This window comes from Podarcis filfolensis (genome assembly GCF_964270895.1).
Source record: "Podarcis filfolensis genome assembly, chromosome: 13".
Lineage (NCBI taxonomy): Eukaryota > Metazoa > Chordata > Lepidosauria > Squamata > Lacertidae > Podarcis > Podarcis filfolensis.
In genome coordinates, this window is record NC_139615.1 from 4,283,924 (window position 1) to 4,306,501 (window position 22,578).

Sequence of the window (22,578 nt, forward strand, 5' to 3'; positions counted from 1 at the left end):
TTTTCAGGGGAATGCTTGGAAACTCAGGAAACCGCTTTGGTCCATCTAGCTCTGTATTTTCGAAGATGGGGGATTAGTGGAACTGACTGGGCTCTGTAGACGTATGTTTGATTTGGGATGTTGGGGGAACGGAGTCAGGGGGCTTTAAATAATGCCATCCATGAAGCAAGCCTGAGAAGGTCTGTACTGTACCTGCTGCCCGCGAGCTGCATGGCAACGCAACCCCGAGGCCTTGTGTGACGTGGCCCTTCTCATAAGTGCTCCATTTGGCCTCTGAATCACCGTATTTTTCGCTCTATAGGACGCACCAGACCACAAGACGCACCTAGTTTTTGGAGGAGGAAAACAAGAAACAAAATATTCTGAATCTCAGAAGCCAGAACAGCAAGAGGGATCGCTGCGCAGTGAAAGCAGCAATCCCTCTTGCTGTTCTGGCTTCTGGGATAGCTGCGCAGCGTGCATTCGCTCCATAAGACGCACACACATTTCCCCTAACTTTTTAGGAGGGAAAAAGTGAGCCTTATAGAGCAAAAAATACGGTATACTCAGCTGCAAGCCAACTTTGGCTCTTGCCTTATTGCTGTTTTGCGGCAATTATCCTGCCCCTCTTAAAACACTGCTGCCCGGAAGGTGATTAATATTCACATTTTTTTTTGCAGATTTTGGCAAAGCGCTGGCTCAGGCTGAGCTGCCCCTGTCCCAGGTCACCCCTCAGCCGAGACATTTGCAGGGCCAAATGACTTAAGGCTGGAGGGTAGATCCCAGGAATCCCTACGGCTGCCACTCCCCTCCTTTTTTGAGCAAGGGGTCGGACCCAGGAGTCTTTTATCCGCTGCTCTGCTAACCACCCCACCACCCCTGGCCAGGCCTCAGTCATGCCTCTTCTCCTCCTGGGCTATTATCTCATTTGGCAGCTGATCTGTCCCAGGGGGCTGGGGACAGGCGGCTCTGGGGTCAAATGTCAACAGGTTTGAATACAGGGTTGGAATTCTTTGTCGGTTCTCTGATGGTTCCTTGCATGGGTTTGGGGGGCGGCGCATGATGCTCCCAGGGCATGTGGGACCAACTGATGGAGCAGGGAGAGTGGGGGTGTCCTGCTGTTTTCGGGAAGGATGGCGCGGAGGATAGACCAAGAAAGGCAAATTAAAGACAGATGCAAAGAACTTCACCCCGGAGGTGGAAGAACACAGAACTTCTGGGCTTTACATTTTGCGGTCTTTGAGGCAACTTCAATCAGTTGCTTTTTAAATAGGATTTTGCCTGATTATTATTAATATTATTATTATTTAAAGGGATGTGCTAAATGCCTCCAAATGTCAGGGCATTTATAAGTAGGGCTGCCAACCCAGTTGAAGAAACCTTCGTTTTTCAATCGCGGGAGTTTTTGTCAGTTAATCAGTTGATTAAATTTGCATAATTTGCATATGGGCAAAAACAGTCGTTCTGAAGCGAGGAAACACGGTCTCTTGTCTGTTTTATGATTCCTGCATTTTGTATTTTAATATTCTGTTGAAAGCCGCCCAGAGTGGCTGGGGAAACCCAGCCAGATGGGCGGGGTATAAATAATAAATTATTATTATATTATTATTATTATTGTCATAGCAGACATTATCTTAGAGACTTCTGGTCAAATACCTGAAATGTCTGGTGGTAGTTGCCTCTGTAGAGAAGGTGCTCACTATGCACAGTTTTTGTCTGATTTTGGCGGGTGAGCCAAAATGACTTGTCAAATATGGGCGTTATTTTCACTTGATTGCAAAATACAAACAATTTTGGCTAGGAAGACGTGGCAAAAGGTTACAACACCCCACACTACAACAAAACAACAAAAAGCTCTCCTGGTGACTTTTAGCCAAAATGCTACGCTCCTACCTGCTTAATTTTATTTTTTTCACCACCAGCATGTTGCAGGGACGTTCTTCCCCAGCAAACTTTTAAAAGACTTCTGAAATTGATTAGCCGAACCAATCAGTGAATTAAAATTTGCAGCTCTGATTTATAAAGCTAGAAGGAGATTTGCAAAAACGCAAAGTGGGCCAGAGTGGCAGGTCCTCGTGGTATATTCACTGGTCTCGCCTGTGCCTCTGGTGAATGGAGTCAGTATAAGGCTTTTGTTCTCTTGAGAAATGGCACCTGTTTGTCCTGGGGTGAGAGTGAAGCAAAAAGTATTGTGTGTGTGTGTTTGTAGACCTGCCTTCCGAAACCTGGGACCAGCTGTGGTTTGTAGTACGAAGCACCTGGAAGGTGCCGACGTCTGCAAATGTTGCATAAGGTAAAGGGACCCCTGACCATTAGGTCCAGTCGTGACCGACTCTGGGGTTGCGGCGCTCATCTTGCTTTATTGGCCGAGGGAGCTAGTGTACAGCTTCCGGGTCATGTGGCCAGCATGACTAAGCCGCTTCTGGCGAACCAGAGCAGCGCACGGAAACGCCCTTTACCCTCCCGCCGGAGCGGTACCTATTTATCTACTTGCACTTTGATGTGCTTTCGAACTGCTAGGTTGGCAGGAGCAGGGACCGAGCAACGGGAGCTCACCCCGTCGCGGGGATTCAAACCGCCGACCTTCTGATCGGCAAGTCCTAGGCTCTGTGGTTTAACCCACAGCGCCACCCGCGTTCCTCTCAAATGTTGCATACACCAATGTAAACAATGCTTCTCTCAAGCCCCATTTTAGCCTCGCAAAAGCCCTGTGAGGTAGGCTAGGCCAAGAGACGGGTCATCCAGCAAGCTCTATATGGCCGGATGGGGACTGGAGCCCTGGTCTTTCCCAGTTGCTAGTCCAAGACTCTTAACCTCCTCACCCCACTGCTTGCCATGAGAGGCTGTTTGCAGCTGGGTGTGTGATGGGGAAACTGACATGTTTCCAATTATATTGGAAGGTGTCCACCAAATTTCCGGTTACAGAGAGCCTTAAACCTTCCTGGCTTAATTTAATACCAGTAGTTTCTTCCAACGTCCGGGCTCAGCCCGTTGAGTGTTAAAAGGCTGGTGTCTCTGAGCATCTGCAGAAAGCCTTTCCACAGAGAAAGGTCCCTTCCACAAACCAGCCCCAACACAACTGTGTTGTCGATCTTGCTCCTCACTGCTAGCAACACCTGTTGCTTTGCTTTCGTAATTACACCAAGAACTCAGGCCAATATAAGTTTCAATAGTGAGAGTGGTCCCTACTCACAAATCAGTAGTCAGTTATAAGAAAAACTAACCCATTCAAAAGTATCTGACAAGGATTACAAAAAGAGAGATTACAAACTCAAACTCATAAGGATATGTATAACACAATAATTCGTTACAGAATTAGAGATAAGAGTTTATGAGTAGAGATAAGTTCATATTAGTCCTTAGTTAGATTTGATGTGAAGGTCTTAGTTTCACTGAGCAGAAGTCAATGATTTGAGTTTGTAATCTTTGTCAGAATACATACTTTTGAATGGATTAGTTTTTGTTACAATTGACTACAGTGGTACCTCGGGTTAAGTACTTAATTCGTTCTGGAGGTCCGTTCTTAACCTGAAACTGTTCTTAACCTGAAGCACCACTTTAGCTAATGGGGCCTCCTGCTGCTGCCACGCCGCCGGAGCACGATTTCTGTTCTCATCCTGAAGCAAAGTTCTTAACCTGAAGCACTATTTCTGGGTTAGCGGAGTCTGTAACCTGAAGCGTCTGTAACCCGAGGTACCACTGTGTTGATTTGTGAGTAGGGATCACTCCCACTACTGAAACTTATATCGGCCTGAGTTCTTGGTGTGCTTTTTTCTTGGTATATTTAATAACAAGAGCTCCACCTTATTTAATGTTGCTTTCGTAATTAAACACCGCGGGGTCGCCTTTTCCCTAGAGCACCCTGGTTCTTAGCATCCGTTCCCCCAAGGTGCTAGGCCACAATCTTACTAGAGAACAAGCTCCCAGGTGCTTTGAGGGGAACCTGGCTGGACCTTTGAACCGTCCTGGAAATGGACATCAAGCAAACTTCCCCAGGCGCTGGGGCCGCTGAGTTTTGTTGTTATGAGGGAGGTTGGTTGAAAGAATGCAGGGTCCTATGTATGGGACAAGTAGCAAAACTTGCTGGAAATGTAAGGAAAAGGATGGCGATTTTTACCGTATGTGGTGGTCATGTAACAAAATAAAAGAGTTTTGGGAATCGATCTATAATGAGTTAAAAAAGACGTTTAGATATACTTTTCCAAAAAAGCCGGAAGAATTTTTGCTAGGCTTGGTGGGAGAAGATATTAAGAAGACAGACCAAAGATTATATTTGTATGCAACAGCAGCAGCTAGAGTTTTGAGAGCCCAAAAGTGGAAGTCACAGCAGATTCCGACTGTAAGGGAATGGCAGATAAAGTTGGTTGAATACGCTGAAATGGCAAAATTGACACACAGAATTCGCAATCAGGAGGAGACGAAGTACCAAAAAGAATGGAGTAAATTCATGGTTTATATAAGTGAGAACTGTAGAAATATGACAACGTTGGCAGGATTGAATTAATTCTTATGTCATGGTGTAATTTTTAATCAATGAAACTGTGAATTATAGACTGGAATAAGAAAACTTGCGGAAGGGAAGGACGGAAGTCAACGGCTCTATGGAGCATAAAGTAGGATATCTGTAACAAGACTTGATGTTTTTGTTGGTTGGTGGTGGTGGTCTTAAATCTCAATAAAAAGTACTTGAAAAAAAAGAAAGAATGAATGAAAGGATCTTGGCTCCCAAGTGTGCTCCACTGAGCTGATTTTATCCATTGCTCCCTCAGGTTCCAAAACGAGGAGGGCTACGTCTTGTACCCCCAGATTGGCGACCGCCTGGACCTCATCTGCCCCCGCTCTGTGCCGCTGGGCCCCTTTTCCACAGAGGACTATGAATATTACAAGCTGTACCTAGTCCAGACGGAGCAGGCCGAGCGCTGCGAAATCCTCCGCACCCCCAACCTGCTGCTCACCTGCGACCGGCCCGAGCAAGACATGCGCTTCACAATCAAGTTCCAGGAGTACAGCCCCAATCTCTGGGGCCACGAGTTCAAGACCAACCAGGACTATTACATCATCAGTAAGTTTTAACACCCTGGGGAAGGGGGGTGGACTTCCTTTTATTTCTGTGCGTCCCCTCCGCATACCAAATCCCACGCTTGCACAGAATTGCAAGGCCTTGAGATGTCTGTAGCCGTCGATAGGTGCTGCCGCCAATCTGGCAGGCGGTAGATGCGGCTGAAGGAACAGGAAATCGTGGTAAAAACCCATGCACCACACAGGATATTGAGAAAGAGAGAGAGAGAGTGTGTAAGAGATCCTTAAAAATAATGTTCAGATCAGAGGTAGCTGAGAGGGATTGTGGCTGCATGCACATTGTGCCTTTAAACAAGGTTTCCCAAACTTGGGTCGCCAGCTGTTCTTGGACTACAACTCCCATCATCCCCAGTTAGTAGGACCAGTGGTTAGGGATGATGGGAATTGTAGTCCAAAAACAGCTGGGGGCCTAATTTTGGGAAACCCTGCTTTAAAGCATATTATTTACCGAAAGGAATTCTGGGCACTGTAGTTTGAGGGTTGCTAGGGATTGAAACTCTTGAGGGGTAAACTATAGTGCCCAGAATCCTTTGAGGGTAAGAATGTGTTTCCAGTGTTCTTTAAGGGTATCGTGTGTATGTACCTGTGGGAGCAGGTTTTGTGTGCTTCTACCTAATGTGTAGTATATAGGTAAAGGTAAAGGGACCTCTGACCGTTGGGTCCAGTCACGGACGACTCTGGGGTTGCGGCGCTCATTTCGCTTTATTGGCCGAGGGAGCCGGCATACAGCTTCCGGGTCATGTGGCCAGCAGGACTAAGCCGCTTCTGGCGAACCAGAGTAGTGCACGGAAACGCCATTTACCTTCCCGCCAGAGCGGTACCTATTTATCTACTGGCACTTCATGCTTTCAAACTGCTAGGTGGGCAGGAGCAGGGACCGAACAACAGGAGCTCACCCCGCCGCGGGGATTCGAACTGCCGACGTTCTGATCGGCAAGCCCTAGTCTCTGTGGTTTAACCCACAGCGCCACCCGCACCCCCCCCCCCGCGTAGTATATGGAATGCACCTATTTATCATTGCAACTTTCCAACAGACTAAAGAGGAAGGCAGTCAGCAAAAATTAAAAACAATCAGAATGAAACAATAAAACCAAATTAAAGCACAACATGGGTGCCTGTTTGAAAACAACACTAAACAGATTGATGTTCTTGCATCTTATGGTATCTTTGTATTTGCACTGCTGCTGGTGGAAAGATGGGATATCAACCAGAGATAGATCTCAGTTATATGGGGAGAGAAGAGATGGTGGCCATCCTTCAGATATTCTTGTCCCTGGCCACATAGGGCTGTTTTTAGGGCACAACCAGTCCTTTGAATTGCACCCAGAAGTCAATGACGGTGGTGGCTAGGGATGAACGAGTAGCCCTTTATTTGTTCCCAAAGGACCTCAATTCCTTTGCATGTATGCCCTAAGAACAGACGGGGGAGAAATTGGTTTGGATTGCATTCAAAAGCGAATTTACTTAATTCACACTGCCCGGGCCAATAAGCAAACCCAAACATCCTTAAAAACTGTGCACGTCTCTGGATGTTGCCACGCTGTTCTCCAGCCCCGCAGAAATGTGCTCCAAAGTCTAAGAAGAAGAAAAAGGTGTACCAAAACGGAGATGTATCGGGGAATGTGTGTAAAAACGCAGATTTTTGTGTGAACCATTCGCAAAGAAAAATGTACAAAACGGGGCAGAAATGGGATGCATTGAATGTTGATGTTGTTTAGTCGTGTCCGCCTCTTCGTGACCCCATGGACCAGAGCACGCCAGGCACTCCTGTCTTCCACTGCCTCCCACAGTTTGGTCAAACTCATGCTGGTAGCTTCGAGAACACTGTCCCACCACCTCGTCCTCTGCCGTCCCCTTCTCCTTGTGCCCTCCATCTTTCCCAACATCAGGGTCTTTTCCAGGGAGTCTTCTCTTCTCATGAGGTGGCCAAAGTCTTGGAGCCTCAGCTTCAGGATCTGTCCTTCCAGTGAGCACTCAGGGCTGATTTCCTTCAGAATGGAGAGGTTTGATCTTCTTGCAGTCCAGGGGACTCTCAAGAGTCTCCTCCAGCACCAGAATTCAAAAGCATCCATTCTTCGGCGATCAGCCTTCTTTATGGTCCAGTTCTCACTTCCATACTGGCAAAACCATAGCTTTTACTATACGGACCTTTTTTGGGAAGGTGATGTCTCTACTTTTTAAGATGCTGTCTAGGTTGGTCATTGCTTTCCTCCCAAGAAGCAGGCGTCTCTTAATTTCGTGGCTGCTGTCACCATCTGCAGTGATCATGGAGCCCAAGAAAGTAAAATCTCTCACTGCCTCCATTTCTTCCCCTTCTATTTGCCAGGAGGTGATGGGCCCAGTGGCCATGATCTTACGGTAGTTTTTTTTTATGTTGAGCTGCAGACCATATTTTGCGCTCTCCTCTTTCACCCTCATTAAAAGGTTCTTTAATTCCTCCTCACTTTCTGCCATCGTGTATTGAATACAATGTTGGAAAACTGGGGGAAACAGCACTGAGACATTCTTCCATCCCGACAGGATCGATGTTTTTGCACAAGGTCCAAGTGGCACGTCCACAAAACACAGTCGGGGGTGCTTTAAATGCCTTCTTCCCGTGGCCCCCCAGGCATACCTGGGGCAGGAGAAGTGGGAGGCAGGAAAAGCGGGAACGTGCGGTTCTTGGCCGAGGAAGGTAGAAGGCGCCTATTCCTTGGCGCAGCGGTGGAGAGCAGAACATTAAATGCGCCCATTGCTGCCAAAGAGCGCCCACACCTACTCCATGAATAATCAGTCACCTTTTCCTTAACGACATGCAACATCCGTAGCTGCTGCTGCTGTTGGTGATGGTGATGTAGCACCATCCATGTACACGGTGAATTACAAAGAATGAGAGCTCGGGTCTCTGCCCCCAAGGAGCAAACATCCTAGGAAACAAACTGAAGGGAAAGAAAAGGAGAGAGGTGGGCAGGGGGAATAGCAGGGTGAGGGCAGGGAAGTAGTAGTAGTAGTAGTAGTAGTAGTAGTAATAATAATAATAATAATAATAATAATAATAATAATAATAATTTATTATTTATACCCCGCCCATCTGGCTGAGCCCCCCCAGCCCCCCTGGGTGGCTCCCAATCAAGTGTAAAAACAGTACAGCGTTAAATATTAAATACTTCCCTGAACAGGGCTGCCTTCAGATGTCTTTTAAAGATAGGATGGCTGTTTATTTCCTTCACATCTGAAGGGAGGGTGTTCCACAGGGTGGGCGCCACCACCGAGAAGGCCCTCTGCCTGGTTCCCTGTAACCTCACTTCTCGCAGGGAGGGAACCGCCAGAAGGCCCTCGGTGCTGGATCTCAGTGTCCGGCTGGACGATGGGGGTGGAGACGCTCCTTCAGGTCTACTGGGCCTTTGAGGCCGTTTAGGGCTTTCAAGGTCAGCACCAACACTTTGAATTGTGCTCGGAAACGTACTGGGAGCCAATGCAGATCTCTCAGAACCGGTGTTATGTGGTCCCGGCGGCCGCTCCCAGTCAAGTATGTGTGCATTTGTTTCGGTTACTGGGTTTCATTGCGGCTGGCTGGGACCGACGGGAGTTGTAGTTCAAAACACCTGGAGGGCGCCGCTTGGGCACGGAGGCGAGCTGATTCTGTTGGTGGCTTTGCAGAAAAGGCAGGCTTTGTGCTTCTTCTAAGAAAGTAAGGAAATGTGGCAACCGCAATAGTTTCACCGCCATATTTTTTTCTTTTCATGGGCAGCCCCGCCTGCAATGCGTGTCCGTTGCCCAGGGTTTATCCTGTTGTTGGAAACCAATGATACCGTGTGACGGAGGCTGGGAGTCCAGCATTTAAGGGGACTGGAGGGCGATTCAGCCTTTGGAGGGAATTTGAGGCTGACTAGGCCGTCCTAAGGCCTGTTCTAGCCCATCTCAGTCCTGGGGCAAAGGAAGAGGGATACATTTTGGGGCACGGCTAGTGAGCGTCCCCTGATCTTTTAAGGAAGAGGAGAGGGACCGAGTCCTCTAAATCCCCCTCCCCTTTCCTCTCCCCACCCCTCAGCATCCCTGTCTCATCAGCTCCGGCTGCCTGGGGTGGCCCTTCAGCCATCGCCATGGCAACTGTCTCCTGGCAAACCTGTATGAGCCAGCCACTTGGCTGTACCACAGCAGCCACTTTGGGGTAACCAGCCAATCTTCACACACACACCCAACCCGGACGCACGCGCGCGCGCACACACACACACCAATTTGTCTGCTCTTTCCATGGGGTGTGTGTGGGGGGGTCTAACTCAACTCCCCCCTTCCTCTTGCGAGCATAAAGCACCCTCCCCACTCCCGTGTCAACCATTTCTGAGATGCGACTGTTTCTGAAGGGGGGGGGTGTGCACCAGGGACCCCGTTTAATGCAAAGTCCCTTTTCCCGCCTCAGGGCGTGCAAGCGATATCTGTGGGGTTGTTGTTTAGGGCCACGCGGGCCCAGATATACGGGGTTTGCATGGCTGCCAAGGATGGTGGATAGCAGTTTTCCGTTCCCTCTCCTCTCAAAGACACACACACACAATTTGTATAGATACAGATATATATATCTTCCTCTTTCTGCTTTTTCTTCCGTTCTCTCTGCTTTGCAGCCTGGGTTGTGCCCCTGGGCAAGCAGACGAATGTTGAAAGAAACCCACTTGACCACCCTGCGTCTCCCCCTCCTCCTCTGCCCAACCGGGGGGGGGGCAAGCGAGGGAATCCAGATCGTCGTTTTCACCTTATTTTTTACATTTATATATTTTTGCAAATCAAGGTCATTGCTCTACCCACCGGGCAAGACAGCCACCAGCTTTTCCACCACTTTCCCCCACCCCAGACACTGACACTTCCCGCCGCCCCCCTCCCTCAAAGCCAGGTGATGGGAGCATCAGGGCGGACATAGTGGGTTTTTTTCCGGTGGTGGTGGCAAGGCGTCGTTGACCCAGTTTTTTCCTCCCCCTTCAAATGAATTTATGCCCAGCCAAGCATGAGGTAGAGCGCGAGACAGCTGAGTGGAAGGAGGGAAGGGAAGAAGGAAATCGGCTGACTGGGGGCAGGGAAGGTGGTGGCACCATTTAGGACAGGAAGTGATGGAAGAGGAAACGGCAAGCCACTCATTTAAAATTTAAAGCCCCCCCCAAAAAAGTGGCTGCATCTCAGCACGTTTTGCCTGCCTTAATTGCCACCACAAAGCCCAGCCACCGTAGAATCACAGAATGGCAGAGCGGGAAGGGACCCCAAGGGTCATCCAGACCAACCCGCCACAATGCAGGAACCTCTACATTTTCCCCATCACTTTCCTTAGAAAGCTTGGGCAGAAATAATCAAACGGTGATGGCCGCGTTTCCAGTGCCATGAGGAAATGGGGCGCATCGCTCTCGCGGGTGCCGGGGGGGGGGCTGCCACAGATCTCCTCCCTCCAAGGACTAACAAGCCCGAGGGCACAGCTTCACAACGGTGCCAGCCCCCAGCTCCCTCCACCCCGGGCAGCCCTTGTAAATCATTCCATTCGCTCAGATATTATATCCCTGGCGAGTATCAGGGAAAGCAGTTTAATATTTTTTAATGCATATCCAAGCTGGCCACACACCAAATATACCTAATGTTAGATGACGGGCACCCACCAGGCCGAAAGGTGCGGTGGTCACCCAAGAGCCAAACCCTGGCTTGTCTTTTTATTTCTTTCTTTTTTGAAACTTTTAATTTTGGAGAGTGCCGCTGTAAAAAGTCAAAAAGGATGTGTTGTCCTTTTAAAGAAATCGCAGGATGCCCTCAATTGCCGGGAGCCCGTGGACTAGCTTGTGTCTCCCTCCGGAGAGGGGCTTGGGCAAGCACGCAGGCCCCGGCCGTTTGGCGGGGAGGTGGGCACCGAGAGGGGGGGTGGGCACGGCCGTCTCTCATGCCTGTCCTGCGTCGGCAGCCTCGCGAAGGGTGGCCCCCCACCGGCCAGGCGTGTTCTTTGTGAGGGCTCAGCCGAGCGAGTCTAAACTGAACCGACGGGCCCAGCTTCCCAGAGCCCCCGGCAGCTGCCAGCGAGAGAGAGTCCCGCGCCGCGCGCTGCACGCGAACCCCCCCCCAATCTCTCTCTTTCTTCTTTTTTAAAATCCATTAGGGTCCCCCGTTTCCCTCGCAGAGGCGGAACGAGAGAACCCAAAGGCTTCGGGATGCCGCGTGGCATCGCCAGCTTGGAACCTTCCGGAAAAACACCTGCTGGCGGAAGGGGTCAGAGTCCCTGCTTCAGCAGGTCTTGGTAGGGTGGGCAAAGACCCACCCTGTGAACACGTGAGAGTGCCCAGTCCAGGAGTAACGGATCTGCGTGTGGCGGACTTGAGCCTGTGGCCTTATACCAGTTGCTGGAAACCGCAGGACTGGGGAAGAGAGCATAATGTGGCGCAATAGAGTGTCGGACTAGGGCCTGAGAGAGCAGGGTTCGAATCCCCACTTGGCCATCAAGTGCCCTGAGTGACCTTGGCATTGCCGGATTTACGTACAGTGGTACCTCGGGTTACATACGCTTCAGGTTACAGACTCCGCTAACCCAGAAATAGAGCTTCAGGTTAAGAACTTTGCTTCAGGATGAGAACAGAAATCGTGCTCCGGCGGCACGGCAGCAGCAGGAGGCCCCATTAGCTAAAGTGGTGCTTCAGGTTAAGAACGGACCTCCAAAACGAATTAAATACTTAACCCGAGGTACCACTGTATAAGCTAAACAAGCTGTAGCTTAGGGCCCCACTCTCTTGGGGCCCCCCCAAAAAAATTAAACGAAAAAAACCTTGGATATGCAGGTGAATCTCGAAAAATTCGAATATCGTGGAAAAGTTCCTTTATTTCACTAATTCAACTTCAAAGGTGAAACTAATATATGAGATAGATTCGTGACATGCAAAGCGAGATATGTCAAGCCTTGATTTGTTCTACAGGTGAAACTCGAAAAATTAGAATCTCGTAGAAAAGTTCCTTTATTTTCATAATTCAGCTTGAAAGGTGAAACTAATATATGAGATAACTCGTGACATGCAAAGCAAGATATGTCAAGCCTTGATTTGTTATCATTGCGATGATCATGGCGTTCCAGCTTATGAAAACCCCAAATTAACAATCTCAGAAAATTAGAATATTCAAGGAAATCAGCAAAACAAGGATTGCAAATTGAGCAAGATTGGACTTCTGAGAAGTAGAAGCATATCTCGCTTTGCATGTCATGAGTCGATCTCATATATTAGTTTCACCTTTGAAGTTGAATTCCTGAAATTCCACGAGATTCTAATTTTTCGAGTTTCACCTGTACATTTCCAAAATATAAGATACAAAACAAATAAAATAAAACCTACAGACAGCAACAGTGTTTTGTGTTGTGTAGGCTCCTATGATGTAAGTCACGGGCCCCGCCTGCTCCCTAAAATATCACAGGTTTGCTCCTTTCTATATATAGGGTGCCTACATTCTGCATGGACTGGTTGCAGGGCAACATGGGCAAATGGCTTGAGATATCTATTAGGTCCATAAATGACCATATAGCATATATTCAACACAAAAAACAGCGACAATTTGTTGTTGACAAAGGATAGCTGGACATATAAAGGGCCCCATTACCTTGCTTAGGGCCTCATCAAACCTAAATCCGACCCTGGACTTCGTAGTCAGTCACCATCTCTTAGCTTAACCTACCTCACAGATTGTAGTGAGGACGAAATGGGGAGCAAGAGAACCATGTGCACCATTTTGAGATCCTTGGAAGGCAAAGGTGGACTAGAAATGTAACCAACAATTTTTTATTTTTATTTTGCCGGCTCCAACATCCAAAGCGTGACATCTTTTGTGCAACTGATGTGCCCCACCCCAGTCAGGGCCCACTGAGACAGCCGCCTTGCTACCTTTTTAAATTTCATTTTTGTTCTGCAGGTAGCACCAGGTTACAGGGCTGTGGGGGCCTCCCAGCTCCAGCCACCATTTTACTTTCCCCCAGGGCTTTGGAGTGATGCTCTGTTGGGGTCATGTTGGGAAATCAAAATGGCGGCTCCTGGGCCCAACTACCTGGGGCTGGTTGCCCCTGTAAGAACAAGAACAACTCATTATTTGTACCCAGCCACTCCGGGCGGCTTCCAGCACATACCGTAAAACCTTAAACCTTAAACACCGTAAAACCTTAAACCTTAAACACCGTAAAACCTTAAACCTTAAACACCTTAAACCTTAAAAAACTTCCCTATATGGGGCTGCCTTCAGACGTTTACTAAATGTTATATTATTTAAAAAGGTAAAGGGACCCCTGACCATTAGGTCCAGTGGAGACCGACTCTGGGGTTGCGGCGCTCATCTCGCTTTATTGGCCGAGGGAGCCGGCGTACAGCTTCCGGGTCCTGTGGCCAGCATGACTAAGCCGCTTCTGGCGAACCAGAGCAGTGCACGGAAACGCCGTTTCCCTTCCCACTGGAGCGGTACCTATTTATCTACTTGCACTGGCATGCTTTCGAACTGCTAGGTTGGCAGGAGCAGGGACCGAGCAACGGGAGCTCACCCCATCGTGGGGATTCGAACCGCCGACCTTCTGATCGGCAAGTCCTAGGCTCTGTGGTTTAACCCACAGTGCCACCCGCATCATGGGAAGGCATTCCACAGGGTAGGGGCCACTACCAAGAGGGCCCTGTTGTTGTTGACATTATTGATAATATTTGTATATCACCCTTCATCCGCAGATCTCAGGGCTGTTCATAGCATTAAAACACAAGCTAAAAAACACAAAATAAAACTCGAACAGAAGCAAAGCAGTAACCCTCCACCCGTACCAACGACACGTTTAAAACCGTATCGGATGTCAGTCAGCCCAAGGCCTGGTTGAAGAGGAATGTTTTTGCAGGGCACCTAAAGGTGTATAATGAAGGTGCCAGCCGAACCTCCCTGGGGAGAGCATCCCACAAATGGGGGGAGCCATTGGTCAACCCTAGCCACACATTGCATAGGAGCCGGCCCAAGACATTTTGCCGCCTGAGGCAGAGGGCAAGATGGCGTCTTCCCCCATCCCAGGCATTGAGTCTGCGGCAGCTGCTCCATTCTGCCCAACGCTTGAGCCGGCCCTGTGCCATAATTTGGATTAAACCGCCTGATCAGAGCGGGTAAGGGTGGGGCTGATAGGTGCTCCGACCCTCGGCCAAGGGTCGATCTAAATCAGCGTCGCCCAACCTGGCGCCCTCTATATATTTTGGACCACAACTCCCATGCCCAGTGGCCCTGCTGGCTGCGGCTGGTGGGAGTTTTCATCCGAAATATCTGGGGAAAGCTGATCTAGGCGGCCTCTGGGTTTTTCTCCCGTGCTTGCAGTTCTGTGAAAGGAAAGCTGTGAGGAATTCACCTACTACAACAACAACAGCAGCATGATTTAACCTCACGATAATTTAGTTAGGTTTCAGCTGCCAGTCCTTCTCACGGTTTATCTTGCTAACACAGGCACCCTTGACTGGTATTTTTCACAGAACAGCGAGTTTGTGGGCTGAGTTTCAAGCAGAGGACTTCGCATCTAATTCTATTTTTTTTTTTTTTTAATGTTCCTGAGATTTCTTCTCTGCCTTTCAGGGGCTTATGCCCCACTTGAGGCGGCTTACGTAAATTAAAATCGCCATCGCAGGGGGAAAAAAAAAACATTTTCATAAAATGCACACAAAAGGCAAGCCTGGAAGATTAAAAGCAATCCTCAACGCAGACTTAAGAACAAGACGATGCTCTTCTGCAATTGGGACAGATCTGGGTCGGTTGCGAGGAGAGACGGATGGATTTGTCAGTTCCGGTTCTCTCAGTTTCTCATTCTCCCAATCTTATATCTGGTTCTCCCCGTTTCTGCAGCAATTTGCCGATTTATTTTTTAAAAGAAAACGTAATGAAAATCCACCAGCGTTTTTGTGTGAATTTCTCCTAATAAACCCATGCAGTTTTGACTAATTTTGCAAGCAATTTACCCCAAGGAAGCACATTTTTGTATGTTGTTTTTCTGTCAATATGTGTATTTTTACGCATATTACCGAGTGTGGCATAATGGTTAGAGAGTCAGACTCGGGCCTGGGAGAGACTTGGGTTCAAATCCCCCCCACTTGGCCACAAAGCTCATGGGGTGACCTTGGGGGGAGCTGGTCGCTGCCTCTCTCAGCTTGACCTACATCACAGGGTTGTTGTGGGGAGTAAATAAGGAGGACGAGAGCCATGTGACCACCTTGCGCTCCTTGGAAAAAAATGGGTGGGATATAAATGCAATAAACAATAATCGGCACATTTTTGTCAACATTGGATGGAGAATTTGAAGAGGTTCGCGAGGTTCACCCTGGATCGCGAGCAGAATTTGATTTCTCCTTGTCCTATTCCGGGCAAGCCTGAACTGTGGGTTTGGCTGCTCCATGCCAGTGGTTGTGGGGCACCCAGGGAGGCTGCCCACTTGCCAAGATGGCTGCGCTCTCTCTCTCTCTCTCTCTCTCTCTCTCTCTCTCTCTTTTTCTCTGCATCCCCATCAGGCTTTGGCAGAGCAGGTGCGTCAAAACGCCCCCCTCGCCTCCGCAGCCTCTGGCTTATTAACGGATCACGAGGGGAACTTTTGTCTGTGCAAACATTAAACATCTTGTTTAAATATTAAGTGACCTCGCAGAGCATCCTTTGGAAAGGCAGGGCTGCGTCGGGTTTGTCTGAGAGCGCTGAGGGGGCTGCAGGGTTAGGAGTTGCTGGGTAGGAAGGTTGGGGAGTGGCCGCCGAGACCACATAACACCGGTCTTGAAAGACCTACATTGGCTCCCAGTACGTTTCCAAGCACAATTCAAAGTGTTGGTGCTGACCTTTAAAGCCCTAAATGGCCTCAAAGGCCCAGTAGACCTGAAGGAGCGTCTCCATCCCCATCGTTCAGCCCGGACACGGAGGTCCAGCTCTGAGGGCCTTCTGGTGGTTCCCTCCCTGTGAGGAGCCAAGTTACAGGGAACCAGGCAGAGGGCCTTCTCGGTGGTGGCGCCCTCCCTGTGGAACGCCCTCCCACCAGATGTCAAAGAGAACAACAACTACCAGACTTTTAGAAGACATCTGAAGGCAGCCCTGTTTAGGGAAGCTTTTAATGTTTGATGCATTACTATATTTTAATATTTTGCTGGAAGCCGCCCAGAGTGGCTGGGGAAGCCCAGCCAGATGGGCGGGGTATAAATAATAAATAATAATTATAATAATTATAATAATTATAATAATTATAATAATTTAATAATTATAATTAATTGGGGGATACCACTGGAACCCCCAGGGACGTGGGTGGTGCTGTGGGTTAAACCACAGAGCCTAGGACTCGGTGGTTCGAATGGGGTGAGCTCCTGTTGCTCGCTCCCTGCTCCTGCCCACCTAGCAGTTCGAAAGCACATCAAGTGCAAGTAGATAAATAGGTACCGCTCCGGCGGGAAGGTAAACGGCGTTTCCGTGCGCTGCTCCGGTTCGCCAGAAGCGGCTTTGTCATGCTGGCCACATGACCTGGAAGCAGTACGCCGGCTCCCTTGGCCAGTAAAGCGAGATGAGCACTGCAACCCCACAGTCGGCCACGACTGGACCTAATGGACAGGGGTCCCTTTACCTTTACCTTTTACTGGACCCCCCACATCGGCTCTTTAATACCAAAAAGTCTGCTTTCACCCATCTTGGGTGATGAAAGGAATTCAAAATGGCCCTTTTCGAAGCCTCGGGCCTGTCCATGCACCCCAGGCAGGAAAAGTCTCCCATCTTTCACCTCCTCCGGTCTCTGTCCAAGGCCTCCTGAGCTTTCCCTCGCAGCTGGCCCATGAATTTATTATTTAACATCCATGCCACTCATCAGTATTCTCTGGGCGGCTTGCACGAGAAAAACAGAAGCAAGCATCGTCATGAGTTGGTAGCAAAACTCGGATGGGAATAAAATGGCAGAAAAACAACAACTGCAACCTGGCAGCCGTCACCGCCGTTTCTAGCAATTAAAGACTTGGGGAAATGAATTTTTTAGAAAGGTATATTCGCCTAGCTCTGAAAAGATAGCCAAGTTAGAGATGCCAGGAAGCCCCGCTGGGGAGATGTCTCCAAGGGCAGCCCCACATACTGTACATTACAGCAGTCTGGCTGTAACCCATAATCATGACTAATTTCTTTTTCTCTCTCTCTCTCTCCTGCCCCACAGCAACTTCAGATGGTACCAAGGAAGGGCTTGAGAACATGAAGGGCGGTGCCTGCCTCTCCAAAGGCATGAAAGTAGTCTTGAAAGTCGGGCAGCGTAAGTCGTCGGGGTGCGGGGAGAGAGAAGAATCCAGAAAGTGCATTTTTGTAGGAGAAGATCTGGGTGCTCGTTGGGTGTGGGGAGGTGACCCAGATGTCCCTGGGAGGGGAATGGGGGTCTGTTGCACGAGAGCAGAGCATTCTGGGAGCCAGAACCTCTTCAGGAAGAGAGCGGGTTAGAACGGGAATCCTGGGAATGAAGAGATCCCCGTCCCCCGGGAGAAGGGTGGGGGAGAGTGCCAGGGCCAGCCTTCGCCAACCTGGTGCCCTCCAGATGTTTTGGACCGCACGCTAGCTGGATGAATAATCATAGTTTAAAGGTCCTGGGCCCTAAGGAAGTCAGATTATCCTCCACCAGGGCCAGGGCCTTCTCAGTGATGGCTCCGACCTGGTGGAATGCTCTGTCCCATGAGACCAGGGCCCTGCAGGATTTAATCTCCTTCCGCCAGGCTATTCAGAGCTATTCCGCCTGGCTTTCAACTTGAACTTAGCCTGATCCTTTATTCCCCTTCCTTCCCTCCCCTTCCCCTTTTTATGAAGATTACCCGCTCTGGGATCCCACAGCTAATTCTCCCCTGGTCTCATCGCTGGCCCAAACAGGACTAATTCAGCCAGCTAGCCCTGGTGATTATCTAATGTTTATTGGATGGATTTCCCCCCCAAATCGATTTTTGAATTCTGAACTTATCGTTATTCACGTATTATACTGTTTTTTGTCGCATCGCTTAAGTGTTTTAAATTTGTTGTTAGCCGCCCCGAGCCCGGTTTTTGAACCGGGAAGAGCGGGGTATAAATAAAAAATTATTATTATTATTATTATTATTATTAATTATTAAAACATCTGAGCTGTGCCGGGTTGGCAAAGACTGACCTAGTGGCTGGCTTGTGCCCACCCCATTCACTGCCACCGCTGCAACAGCCAGGACCCCTGGGCTCTTGGACCCGTTCCTCGTTCCCTCTGCAAAACCCTCTGGATTTGGGAACATGGCATGAGTCCGGCCCACAGCCCCTGCTGGAACTCGGATGAGCTCGTGGCCGCCCAGTAAATGGGAATATGGGGGGCAGGAGTAGATTGGGGTGGGAGCAAGGGAGAGGAGGGGGAGTCGATGCTACAATCGCGAGTATCAGCCCCCCTCGCTTTCCCCTTCTTTCCTCCCAGCCCTGACTGTTTCTCACCCCCTGTCCTACCTGGGCAAATGTGCCCCTTGATGCCCGCTTGTCGCTCAGCCCGCCTCTCACAGATCCTGCCCCTCAGATTAAATCGCACAAACAGAATAAATGTGAGGAATCCAGGGCGGCAGCAGGAGGAGTTTGGAGCCCGGAGTCCTGACTTTGAACACCTTTTTGGCCACGAAGCTGCCTGCCTGTGGCCTGGGGCTAAGCTTTTCTCCCTCTCAGCCCCTAAGCACGCCTCGCGGGGCCGTTGTGAGATCAAAAACAGAGAAGCGAAATGAATTTGGGGGCGAGGTTTTCTCAAGCAACACCCCCCCCCCCCAATCTGGGAGGGTTTCGTTTGCTCATTAACTTGATATTTTAAACCAAATCTTCCATTGCTCTCTAGTAAAAATCTGAATTTTAAAATACCACAGTTCAGAAATTTGATTTCGGGTTTATTAAAAAAAAATAAACGCTGCCAGGCAGCTCATCAGCCCACTCCCAAAAGGGAAAGAAGCTTAGATGAATAGGTTAAACTGCCCTCGTTTCTGAAGTTGTGGCGGGAAAGTGATTTAAATGTAGATTAAATTAAATCGGTGGGGATGCCTGGGACAGAACCATTGCCACATACCAAGACTGGGAGAGGGGGTGCGGGGGAAGGCAAAACTAAAAAAAAATAGGGGTGCTTGAGATGGGGTTGGAAAGAATCTTCACTTTTGGAGGGAGAGGAAAGATAAAGGTCAGGGTCCGTCCTGTAGCCACGGAGGTTCCCGTAATGTCTGTCCACCTTGCACAGGTGTTTTTAAAAAAGCCTTGTTATTGGCAAAAAACTGCAGGTGTGCTGGCTGCTTCTGGCAGCGGCTAGGCAGGTACTTCCACCTGGCTGCCTCCCTCGCCAGGTGTGAGCTCAGACTCCGCCCACAGGTGACCTCACCGGCTGCCGAGCATCGGTGTTGAGAGCACAACCTAGTGGTTCCTGTGTGGTACTGCAGGTTCCTTCCACCACACCCCACGCCCTTCGGCTTTGCAAGATTAAAACTCCAAAGAGAATGTGACGCCCTTTCCACCCCTTACTTTTAACCGCAGCAAAAAAAAAAAAAAGTGAGCTGCAGAAGCATGCAGGCACCCGAAGCACACAGAACTCCCTATGCTCCTTTTGCGCCTGGTTGCGGAATTCTGTGTGGCTCGGAAACTGGCCTGCTTATTTGTTTGATTTATTTGCTCAGTTTGCAAATCGCCCTATAGCCATCGATATCGGGGAGGTTCACAAAATAAAAATGCAATATTTAAAACACAACATACATAATAAAAACAAAGACAACTCTAAAATCCGCCCCCCTTCTGTCCCAGAGCGGCGCCATAAAAGGAACCAAGCCTCAGTTGTGTTTCCTAATTGCCACACAAGAAGGGCAGGGAGGTGGCCAATATCTGACAAAATTGTTTCACTGTTTTTGGAGTCTGTGGGGATCGTTTCTTTGTTGTTGTTCATTTCATTCTTCTTGAGTTTGTGTGTTTTGCTCTGTTTTTACCATGCCGCACTGCTAAAGAGCGCGTTGATTTTATTATTTTATTCTTGAGTTTGTGCGTTTGTGCCCTGTTTTTGCCGCTTCGCCCCCATAAATTGGGGGACTGAATGTGTCTCCCCCTGCCCCTAGCAGGGTCTCTGCCCCTCCGTCCCCCAGCTCCCACCCCCACTTGCCATCTCTCTGCCCTTCAGAACCTAAAAAGAGCTTGCTGGATCAGAGCAGGGGCCAATCTGTTGGTACCCATTGCTGCCCCCCAAGTGCGGAGGACAGATCATAGTCAATGTGGCTAGGAGCCATCGAGAGCCCGCTCCGCCCCCATGAATTTGCCTAGTCCTCTTTCCAGTCCTCTTTTCCAAGATGGCGACTGCCGCCCCCCCGCGGGAACCGGGTTCCGTAGTTTTAACTGTGCGCCCTTGCCCCCCCCCCAGATCCCAACACGGGCTCCAAAACCCCGAAGTCCGTTCCAGACACGCCTACTGAGAAGGAGCGAGGGACGTCTGGGGCAGCCGAGCCCAGCAAGGAGGTCAACCCAGGTATGCCCCAACCCTACAACCCCCTCTCCGCCCCACAAGTGCAGTCACGAGAGCCCTGCACCAAAACCCTGGCTCACACACCCCACGCACCGCCCCATGTTTCCCCTCCGCATTTCCCACTCCCCAACCCCTCCCTCCCTCTTGCCCCGAGGCACAACGGCCCCAGTGCCCTCCTTTCCCAAGAGGCTCCCGTGGACTTGAGGGTCCGGGGAATAGGATTTGGGGCAGCATCCTGCATTCCACAAATGCTTTTGGGTGTGTGGGATCCTGAGGCCTGAGCAGAGAAGGGCCTCTGCCCCAGAGCCCATTGTTAAGCGAAGAGAAGCCCGCAGCCTCCTGGCGAGTAGGGGCAGGACCCAGGAGTCCAAGTTCCCAGAATCCCCTGCTTTAAGGCGTTAGGCTCCCCCCACAAAAATCCAGCTCAAGATGGCAGGTGTTGTTGGCTGGGGTTGGAATGAGTTGTGGTCCAAAGCATGCGGGGCAAGCCATTAATATTATTATTATTATTATTATTATTATTATTATTATTATTATTATTTTTCCTGGACCGGCTTACACAAATCGAAACAAGGCAGATAAAATACAAAAAAATAAACAGATACCCCCCAATGGAATGAGATGGCTTCTCACACCCCATTTCCGAGAGAACCCCGGAGTCCTGGCTCCTGCCCCTCCTCCTTTTCCAACCTCTCCTCGGACAGCCCAGGAGTCCTGCCTCCCAGCTCTGCTCACGTCTTCGAGGGGAGGGGGGAAGGAGACCAGGACAGGGGCCTCGTGGGTCAGCGTTTGGGGCGGACCATCCTCCGCTCCTTCCCCCTTCTCCCCGGGATCAGTCCACGTCCGGCCCTGACAGGCCCAGACCGGGCGTGGGGGGGGGACTGAAGACGAGGCTTTGCGCCGGGGGGACGGACGGCGGGGGGGACTAGCTCCTTGCAAAGTGTTTTGTTCTGCCCGTCTTCCGTGTCGGGGACAGAACTGGGAGCCGGGAGAGGGGGCCCCCCCCCGGGCTTGAGGTTTATTGATAGTGATGGCTGAAATGAACCCTGCCGAGCCGGGCTGGGGGGAGGTATCGAGGAGGCAATTAGCTCCATTAACCAGAGTCGACAGACACTAACGAGGCCCTTCCCTCTCCAGGCAGGGCCCGCTTTGCTATTTGAGCGCCTCTCCGCCAACCAACAGGTTTCCAGTTATTCCTCCGCTCTCCGTATACCGAATCGGACCATTATTATTCTTGAAGAAGGTCCGTTTTGGAAGTTGCAGGCTGCTGCTTGAGCCAGGCTGCGTGGTCATGCCAGCTAGGCCTGCCCCCTTGGTGCCCACTGTCCGTACAGCACAGGCACCCACTGTGAGGGAGGCACACCTGCATGCAGGAAGACCTCCTTGAGAGCTAGAAACTTGCGCCGCCCAGAAGCCTTCCTGCATGCATTGTGCGGCTCTAAGCATGAAGGCTCTGGCTGTCTTGTGTGGCCGCCAGGGGGGCGCATGGCTCCTTGGCAAGGCCTCGCCCCCTGCTCACGCACCAGCCTTTTCCCACGCAAGTATAACCTCTGAATGGGGAAAGGAGCAGGTCTGCCTTTCCTTCTAGAGCTGTAGAACCAGAAGCGTAGCTGTCAACGTTTCCCTTTTTTAAAGTGAAATTACCTTATTCCAAATAGGATTCCTCGCAAGAAAAGGGAAATGTTGACAGCTATGACCAGAAGGGACCCGAAGAGTCATTCAGTCCAACCGCCTGCAATAATAATAACAATTTTTTTAATGTTAATGCTTGGAAACGTATGTTTCCGAGAAAAATTCAAAGTGTTGGTGTGGACATTGAAAGCCCTAAACGGCCTCAAAGGCCCAGTAGACCTGAAGGAGCATCTCCACCCACACCGTCCAGCCTGGACACTGAGGTCCAGCTCCGAGGGCCTTCTGGCGGTTCCCTCCCTGCGAGAAGTGAGGCTGCAGGGAACCAGGCAGAGGGCCTTCTTGGTGGCGGCACCCACCCTGTGGAACGCCCTGCCTCCAGATGTCAAGGAAACAAACAACTACAGTGGTACCTTGGGTTACATACGCTTCAGGTTACATAT

At 50.0% G+C, this 22,578-nt stretch overlaps 1 protein-coding gene and 1 long non-coding RNA gene across 2 annotated transcripts in view; one reads left to right on the forward strand and one right to left on the reverse strand.

Annotated features, from left to right (window-relative positions):
* Window positions 1-22,578, forward strand: part of EFNB3 (ephrin B3) — a 73,509-nt gene that overhangs the window by 45,209 nt on the left and 5,722 nt on the right. Inside the window, exons 2-4 of the mRNA XM_083581234.1 lie at window positions 4,749-5,041; window positions 17,201-17,293; window positions 20,405-20,509. Of these exons, the coding sequence (XP_083437360.1) occupies window positions 4,957-5,041; window positions 17,201-17,293; window positions 20,405-20,509 (283 nt within the window). The 5' untranslated portion in view covers window positions 4,749-4,956. The remainder of the gene's footprint in view (window positions 1-4,748; window positions 5,042-17,200; window positions 17,294-20,404; window positions 20,510-22,578) is intronic.
* LOC310747032 lies at window positions 5,373-9,189 on the reverse strand. Its single transcript, XR_014540857.1, has 3 exons — window positions 9,082-9,189; window positions 7,836-7,964; window positions 5,373-6,468 (listed from the first exon to the last, which is right to left on the reverse strand). It is a non-coding gene; the product is annotated as an uncharacterized lncRNA (long non-coding RNA).